Genomic DNA, 8,335 nt, shown 5'->3' on the forward strand with positions numbered 1-8,335 from the left:
TATTTCTCTTATAAATATAACTTGTGGTAGTAATCACTAACAATTTTCCATAAAAAAATAACACAAGATGTTATTTATGTTAATGGTCATTAATTAAGTTGATATTAAACAGTTTAACCCAAATCAACATTAAATAGTTAACATTAAGTTAAGAGATTTAACTCCAGTTTATTAGGTGTTTCAGAATTAAGTTAACCATTGAAACCGAACTCTCTTAACATATTAGTTCATACACATTTGTATAAATTAAGCATATACTTAATGTTGGAAGCTTAAGTATGGTCTCTCAATTTACAACAAATAATACAAAAGAATGAAGAGCAAAACTAAGAGCAATGTCCCCAAGCCAAATCCAGATTCATCATAACCATGACTAGAGTTATTGACATAACGTTTTGTACCATAAGATGAGTTACTAAAGAAAGGAAATGAATAAGGAAAGTAAAGAAACACAAATACTAAAAGAACAAGAAGCACAAGTATTAATGTTGTGAAACTTTTCTCTTCAGCTTCAGAAGCCATTTGATAGAAAGATATTGACATGTCAAAGAGTGATAGTAAACTAGATCCATAGATTATGACTCCCAACACTAACAAGAATATAGATGGCAACAATGGTGATGGCCCTTCCATGTTACTATGATGTTGAAAAATGAAATGGAATTTATAAGAGACTTCAATTATCATGTGTTTGATTGTTGTGGAAAAATACTATAATGTTTTATATTAAACTATTTATTTGGTGACATATCTAATTTGGTTGAGCTATCCCAACTTCAATTAATGCCTTTTTTTTAACTTAAAAAATTGAGATATATTAAAGGTAAAAAGTTGTAATTTCGAACTCACACTCCTACGATCAGATCAGATGTCCCTGCAAAACTACCTATATTACGAATTGATGACATTTTTATAAAAATTAGCGTGAATATGATTTTGTCAAATTTACTATGTATCCAAACATGCCATAAGTATTTTAGCAGGTTAGTGTGGATTTTGCTTTTGTTAACCACTCAACAGAAAAAGTTGGCTAAGAAAAAATTTGTTGAAAAGTGCTAACTAACTTAGGAACATGACTTGAAAATTTGTGGAAGGTAGGTGAGAAAATGAGTTAGATGAACTAGTCAACTAATAAGAGTCAATAATTCTAATCCACCAATGAACTTAATTAGATATATAAATGTATTAAAATACACCATTTTATCCAAATAGCATAGCCGTCTTTGAAGGCGTAATAGACGAGTTACTGCAGTAAAATTTAAACCCTACACAGAGCCTCCGAAAAATTTAAGATAACCCTTACCAAATATCATAGTAAAAATTTATGGTAAGCAAACACAGAATAACAATAAGTTCCAGAAAATTTGAAATTAAACCAAAACAAGGTTTTGTTCTTGAGCAACACAATAAAAACCACCTTCAACTTGAAATGTGGAGGAACTCATAAGCAAACATCAAAGTAAATAGCCACAGATTATTCCACAGTTTAAATAGTCATCAATAGTCATCAAACCTAAAAATATCACTAACAAACAAAGCTTGACTTCCCCTTACTATGTCCAGCATCTACAACATAATCAACAACACATCAAAATATGAAGCTTCCTTCTATAATCTCTTCGATCACGATGGTTTCGGACTGTACTGCAGATGCTGCTCGTAGTAGTCGATCAGCTGGAACATAAAAACAAAACATGAGCTTTGTGTATAAAATAAAATAACGGCATAGAAACATTTTTGTTTTGATGATGATGATGATAATAATAGGGAGCCTATGAAGCCATGCAAAGTTTGAGATGGGGGATTACAAGAATTGGATGGTTTGTTTTGAGATAGTTATTATCGACGATAACTTCTGATCCATCCGACCTATCAAGTTAAACCAGATAAGCTTTGTGTCAAGAAGCATCTTGCTAGATGATCAAATAATACAGCTCGTGTCGTGAAAGAGGTGTGACCGATTCAAGGAAATTACTTGCATTACAAGTAAATAGAGTTGCAAACTTTCATGGTTGGTTTCATATAAAAAGCATTAAGTTGATTTCATGAACCAAATGTTCGCATTGTTGATGATAAAATATATGCATTCAGAACTATACAAAAAACCAAATCTATGAGAAAATATTACCTTTTGAGATGTGTAAAACGCTATTTTTCTCTGCAAACATTTTATGAAAACAAATGAAGCTGTAAAAAATTTGGTCAAAGGTATAACGACTAAATTTACAGTTAAAGTCGAATAACTGACCTTTTAACCTTGAAGGTCACCGAAGCTTCCTGATTGGTGCTGGCTTCTGCAGCTGAATAGCCTACCGGCTTGACAATCTCGACAATATCGGACCCCGGTTTCACAGGTTCTGTCACTGTATGACTACTAGGAGCCGCAATATCAGAAACTCCTGCATTACCGGTCTTACTAGCTAATGAAGCTCGGGTGAACCTCTTCACAGCAGTAGTTTTTCTCCGTCTGGTTCCTGACCGGGCAGAGCCAGTTTGAACAGGTTCTGCGCTACCTGTAGTTTTTTTGGTAATCGCTTCTGTGAAAACCGCATTTGGTTGTTCATTCATGTGAGGTTTTACTGGAGGAGTCACAGCTTCTTCAAACTGTATTGCGAGGTTGCCAGCGCTGTTTCCATTGGTTGCTGTGGCTTTAAGTTCGCTAAGCTTAGGATCAGACTCGTTTTCCTCCTTGTTTGGAGTTAGCTTAGGATCAGACTTGTTTTCTTCAATATTTGGAGTAAGCTTAGGATCAGACTTGTTTTCTTCAATGTTTGGAGTAAGCTTAGGATCAGACTCTTTTTCTTCAATGTTTGGAGTAAGCTTAGGATCCGACTTGTTTTCGTTATTGTTTTGAGTAAGCTTAGGATCGGGCTTGTTTTCTTCGATGTTTGGAGTAAGCTTAGGATCAGACTCTTTTTCTTCAAGGTTTGGAGTAAGCTTAGGATCAGACTTGTTTTCTTCAAGGTTTGGAGTAAGCTTAGGATCAGACTTGTTTTCTTCAAGGTTTGGAGTAAGCTTAGGATCCGACTTGTTTTCCTTATTGTTTCGAGTAAGCTTAGAAGCAGACTTGTTTTCTTCAATGCTTGGAGTAAGCTTATCAGACTTGTATTCCTTATTGTTTCGAGTAAGCTTAGGACCGGACTTGATTTCCTTATTGTTTCGAGTCAGCTTAGGACCAGTCTTGTTTTTCTTATTGTTTCGAGTAAGCCTGCGACCAGACTTGTTTTCTTCGATGTTTGGAGTAAGCTTAGGATCATCAGACTTGTTTTCTTCGACGTTTGGAGTAAGCTTAGGATCACCAGACTTGTTTTCGTCAATGTTTGAAGTAAGCTTAGGATCATCAGACTTGTTTTCTTCAATGTTTGAAGTAAGCTTAGGATCATCAGACTCGTTTTCTTCAGTGTTTGGAGTAAGCTTAGGATCAGACTTGTTTTGAGGAACCTCTTCTGGGGGATCCACAGACATATCATCATTAGCATGATTGACTTTTTCAAGACTGCTTCCATCACCGTAATTTTCCACTTCGTCAGCAAACAGCACGGTCTGAGGAAATGCAGGAATGTCGGGAATACTAGGTTGTTCGTTGAGAGGGGTGGCGGGCTTTGAATTACTGTTAGCCGCCTTTGAATTCTTGGTGCTAGTTTTTATGCTTCTAAGGCTGTAAGGAGTGGCGGGCTTTGAATTACTGATAGACGCCTTTGAATGGGTGGTGCTAGTTTTTATGCTTCTAAGGCTGTAAGGAGTGGCGGAACGCTCCACCCTTTTGTTGAGCTTAGCGCTATTACTAGATTGCTTGCGCTTGCGCTTCTGATGCGGTGTCGATTTCAAGCTGTTTCAAAACAACAAAGAAACAAACATTCGTAAGCAAAAAAAAATTACAGAAAAATCGCTCAGTTTGGATTTGTTTATTTGAGTTTATCTATTAGCATAAGCACTTGTATAAGCACTTGTGAGACTGGTCGGAAGAGCTTATGAAAACAAATCACATTCAAAGTCTGTGTGGCCTATGCTTATACACAGATCATTCATAATCCAGTAGCAAAACACGAGAATCGTTGGCACTTGCGGGTATCGAACGTGAAACTTTAAGAGAAACACACTCTTAAGTCTCAAGCTTTCACCTACAGGCCAACCCCGGATTCTCTCAAAGATATCTTATCCGAAATAATTTGACTTCATTTTATCTTTGATTATAGAAATAGTTCATACATAAGCTCTTAATAATTAAGTCATTCATCCTAAGTCATAATTTAAGACAAAATCTAAAACAAAATAGAAACATTATAGAGAAGAAGAACAAGGGATTACCCTTCCTCAAAAGCTTGAACAATATCAGGAAGAGCAACCAAATTATCTCGAGGCTCCCAAGTATTTGCTGACTCCTCCCATCCCATCCTTCAATCACAAACAAAACATCATTAAATAAATCACTTTTCTCCTCAAAAATTGCCACCAAAAAATAAAAACTTGAACACTCACCATTTCACAAAGTACTCCAACTTCCCCTGTAAAATCGCGGCAAAAAAAAGGGAGCAAAGGATCAACATCATACTCTAACACACAACAAAAACCAAATGATACAAAAAACAATAATTGACCTTGCGGTATCTCTTGCGACGAATAGCTTCAACTTCAAAGAAGCCATCATCAAGAGATAGACCTGTTTCAAGTTCAGGATCATCAGCCCCATTTTCTGATTCATCATCTTCATCTTCTTCTTCTTTTTCATCTTCATAATCTGATACCTCTTTTTCCACCTCGGAATTTTCCTTTTCAGCAAAAGAATCATTTCCACCTCCTTCAATTTCTTCAACAGCATCAGCAACAACGTAATCCACAGCTGGAACAACGTTCGGAACATCCAAGGTTGTTGTTGTTGTAGTCTTCACACCTTCTTCACCCTTCATTACAAATACCAAAAAAAAAAACAATTAAGAATCTTTTAGAAAAAACAGAGTAACAACTTCAGAACATGATGATGATCATCATGAGAAACAGGAAAAAGTGTGTGTGGAGTGAAAATGTGAAACTGAGTTGTAAATGAATGAATCTATTGCAAAATCCATTGTTGTGTTTAATTTAACGCTCTTTCTCCTTTCGTCTGTTTTTTTCTTCTTTCTCTGTCCTTTTCTCATCTTTTGTTATTTTCTTTACTTATAATTTTTTTTTCGGTTTTTAAGGATTTTGTTTTTTCAGAATGTTTCTGTCTCGATTTTATTACAAAATGTTTAGAAAATTTGTGTTCCCGAATTCGTCAGATCAAGATAGATTTTAAAAATTTAAAGATTTAATACGTGTTTAATCTCTAATTAATTAAGACGGGCATTTTTAAATAATAGATATATAAGTTTTTAGAATACTTTAAATATTTTTTAAATATTTTAAAAGATTAATTCAAATAATATTAAACAAATATATAAAAATATTTTATAAACTAATATAAATAAAGTGACAACACAACAGATAAGGTTAAATACACGTGTGAATTAACTTTATATTTTCTTTTATATTTACAAATGAATGGTTTTAAGCTTTAGTCAATAAAAATGTAAATTTTAGTCATCAAACTAGTTGATAAAAAATAAATAATAATACATACTTATTTAGTAAATATTTATAAAAGTTAATATTTAATATTTATTAAGAAAATTTTGATTTTTATCTTTTTTTTAAATTCATTTATAGGAAAATATAAAAATAATTTTAATTGATTGTTATTTATGTAGAAAAAAAAGACAAAACAAGTTAAATATAATTAATAGTTAATTTTACTTTAAAAAATATATATTCTTAGAATAAAATATTTAAATAAAATAAAGTTGAATTGTTTTACTTATAATTTATAATAAGAAAAATGTGTATTTTTAAATATATATATATATATATATATATATATATATATATATATCACTTTTCATTTGCAATATTTTATGCACCTTCAAATATTTTTATTTGAAAAACTATAATTAAAATATGAGATTAATTATTATATACTGTCAGTGTAAAAAATCTTACACCGTCGATTTATCACCATCATCCGTTTGTATTACTTTATAGATTTTTAAAATAAAAATCAAACTTCTTTTAATATCCGACGTCTATGATTAACTGATGATGTAAAATCATTTTACACTGTCAGTGTATTTCAGTTAAACTCTTAAAATATTTATAAAAAAAAACTAAAGGAAAAAATATATTCTATCAATTGAACAAATACATTTGTTTATTGCTTTCCTCTTTTAAACCACTACCTTAGCCCATAGTAAACTAGAATATTCAAGTCTTATTTTTAATAAATAATAAGAAGAAGAAAAACCATCAAGATAAGAACAAGTATTTAAAGTAAATAGTTTTAAATATTATCACAGCGTTTTATGAGTTGGAATATAAGATATATTGAATGAACTATAAAATAAAAAATTAATAATTAATGGTGTATTAAAAGTATTTTCTAACTTTTATTGAAACTAGTAATAGTTTTTTTTGGGTACAATGAAACTAGTAATAGTTATCTAGTCTTAAATAAAATAATATATGTCAAAATAAATTTTTATTTGTTAGTCAAAAAATATATTTATTTTATAATATAAAGAAATTGTTTTAAATTGTTAGTCTTTTTAATCTATTTTTTATCACTTTTATATGTTAATAAATATTATTTTTAATTAGTTAGTCCATATAAAAATTTAAAACAATTACAAAAACTTAATTGTTAAGTATAACATCAAAATATTGTTGGTGGGATGATTAAATAAATTTGTATTTATTAAATTAATTCAATTTAAACAAATATATCTTAATTTATGTGATGAAATTCGGGTCACTTTACTAATTGACAAAAAAAGAAAATATGGTTCAACTATATTTAAATAAAATTATAAAATCATAAAAATGAATCTTATTTAAGAAAATCAACATATTACTTAAACAACTTGGAAAATGAAAAATTATATCTTGGATCTTGCAAATCTACACATCAAATTTTTTAAAATGTGTAATTTTCATCACCATAAATTAAATTACTTGAATAAATGTTTTATACATTTTAAATTGAATAAAATGTAAAATAAATAAAAAATAACAAGATACAATAAGAAGAAGAAGAAAAGAATAAAACTTTACCTTGTGAAGTTTAGCTTGGAGTTCATATAGATCTTTATCTATAGCATCATCAGCACCATCTAGGTGCCCTCCACTCTGATCCATAGCATCATCAACATCATTAATTTGCCCTTCACTTTGGTCTATAGCATCACCAACACCACCTTCTTCCCCTTCACTTTGGTCCATAGCATCACCAACACCACTTTGGCCTATAGCATCAAACAATACATCTAGATTTGTTCTCCTATGTCCACCCTTCATTATAGTGCCAAAATAAAATAAAATAATTATATTAGAGACAAATGCACAAAATCACATAGTATATCTATTTATTATATGATATGTCACAAAATTTCATACTTCTTTTTTCTATATTTATCTAATATTAGTAAAAATTTGTACAAGATACGTATTAATAAGAAATTTTACCTGTGTGAAAGGTTCTTCGTTTACTAAATTTTTCATATTCTCTCGTTCAACAAAATAATCGTCTTTGTTGTTATCTTCGTTCATTTTGTTTTCAGTAATGTTAAAAACGTTGCGAGACGTTTTTAAACACGTTATGATAGTGTTAAAATGTAAAATGAAACGACGCGTCTGCTCCGTATCGCGTTATAAATAAAAAGCGAAATAGTGCGTCTATTATGAATTAAAGTTATGTAAAAACCATCCATTTATTTTAATTATTTCTTTTATCCCTTTTGTCTACTTTTACGTTTTGCGAAATTTTTTATTATTTCCCTTTTATTTATATTTTATAAAATAAAAAGTTATAATTTTTCTTATTTTTGAGTTTTCGCTTTTTGAGAATTTGCTTTCCCTCCCGTACCGCCAATTGTTTTTCAAAATATTTATTTCAGGTTTGATCATTTATATTTTATATATTTCTTTAAAAGTTATAATTTATATATACACAACAATTAAATATAATATTTATTTTTTAATTGAAAAAATCATCGATTTCATTCATGTAAATAATAATTTTGGTCTAAATAAAAAAATATTAATAATGTTTATGTTTAATATCTTTTTTAATCTCGTATTTTAATTTTATGGTTTATTTTGGTTTCTTAATTTAAAAAACAATCATATTGATTATTAATTCTTCAAAACGTATTGTGTTAGTCTTTTACGTATAATTAGTCATAAAAAATTCATAAATTAATAACTAAATTCATCGCTTATTAGATCATTGTATATTTTAAAAAGTTAAAGGATCAATACATAATTT

The 8,335-nt window shown here is 29.9% G+C and overlaps 1 protein-coding gene across 11 annotated transcripts; it reads right to left on the minus strand.

Moving 5' to 3' along the window:
• Positions 1-1,343: 1,343 nt before the first annotated feature.
• Positions 1,344-7,689, minus strand: LOC127076596 (uncharacterized). 11 transcript variants are annotated; one of them, XR_007786841.1, is made up of 9 exons: positions 7,534-7,687; positions 7,123-7,359; positions 4,599-4,901; positions 4,480-4,505; positions 4,309-4,395; positions 2,249-3,829; positions 2,129-2,158; positions 1,809-1,869; positions 1,344-1,674 (listed from the first exon to the last, which is right to left on the minus strand). XR_007786841.1 is itself a non-coding variant. In XM_051018294.1 (9 exons), the coding sequence occupies exons 1-9, from the start codon at positions 7,615-7,617 to the stop codon at positions 1,624-1,626; spliced, it is 2,196 nt and encodes a 731-aa protein (XP_050874251.1). In that variant the 5' UTR covers positions 7,618-7,689; the 3' UTR covers positions 1,344-1,623. The 11 variants fall into 11 exon arrangements, 10 of the variants coding, with proteins under 10 accessions (XP_050874251.1, XP_050874250.1, XP_050874249.1 ...); XM_051018294.1 differs by lacking the exon at positions 2,129-2,158 and having other exon boundaries at positions 2,249-2,769; positions 3,004-3,829; positions 7,534-7,689; XM_051018293.1 differs by lacking the exon at positions 2,129-2,158 and having other exon boundaries at positions 2,249-2,769; positions 2,965-3,829; positions 7,534-7,689.
• Between the last annotated feature and the right edge of the window lie 646 nt (positions 7,690-8,335).

The sequence above is a fragment of the Lathyrus oleraceus genome, chromosome 4, assembly GCF_024323335.1.
Source record: "Lathyrus oleraceus cultivar Zhongwan6 chromosome 4, CAAS_Psat_ZW6_1.0, whole genome shotgun sequence".
Taxonomy (NCBI): Eukaryota; Viridiplantae; Streptophyta; class Magnoliopsida; order Fabales; family Fabaceae; genus Lathyrus; species Lathyrus oleraceus.

Coding starts and splice junctions, on each gene's coding strand:
- LOC127076596 (XM_051018286.1), bottom strand. CDS start 7,617: ATGAACGAAGATAACAACAAAGACGATTATTTTGTTGAACGAGAGAAT. Junction 4,396..4,479: donor TTGGAGTACTTTGTGAAATG/GTGAGTGTTCAA, acceptor TTGTGATTGAAG/GATGGGATGGGAGGAGTCAG. Junction 1,870..2,248: donor GTGACCTTCAAGGTTAAAAG/GTCAGTTATTCG, acceptor TTAACTTGATAG/GTCGGATGGATCAGAAGTTA.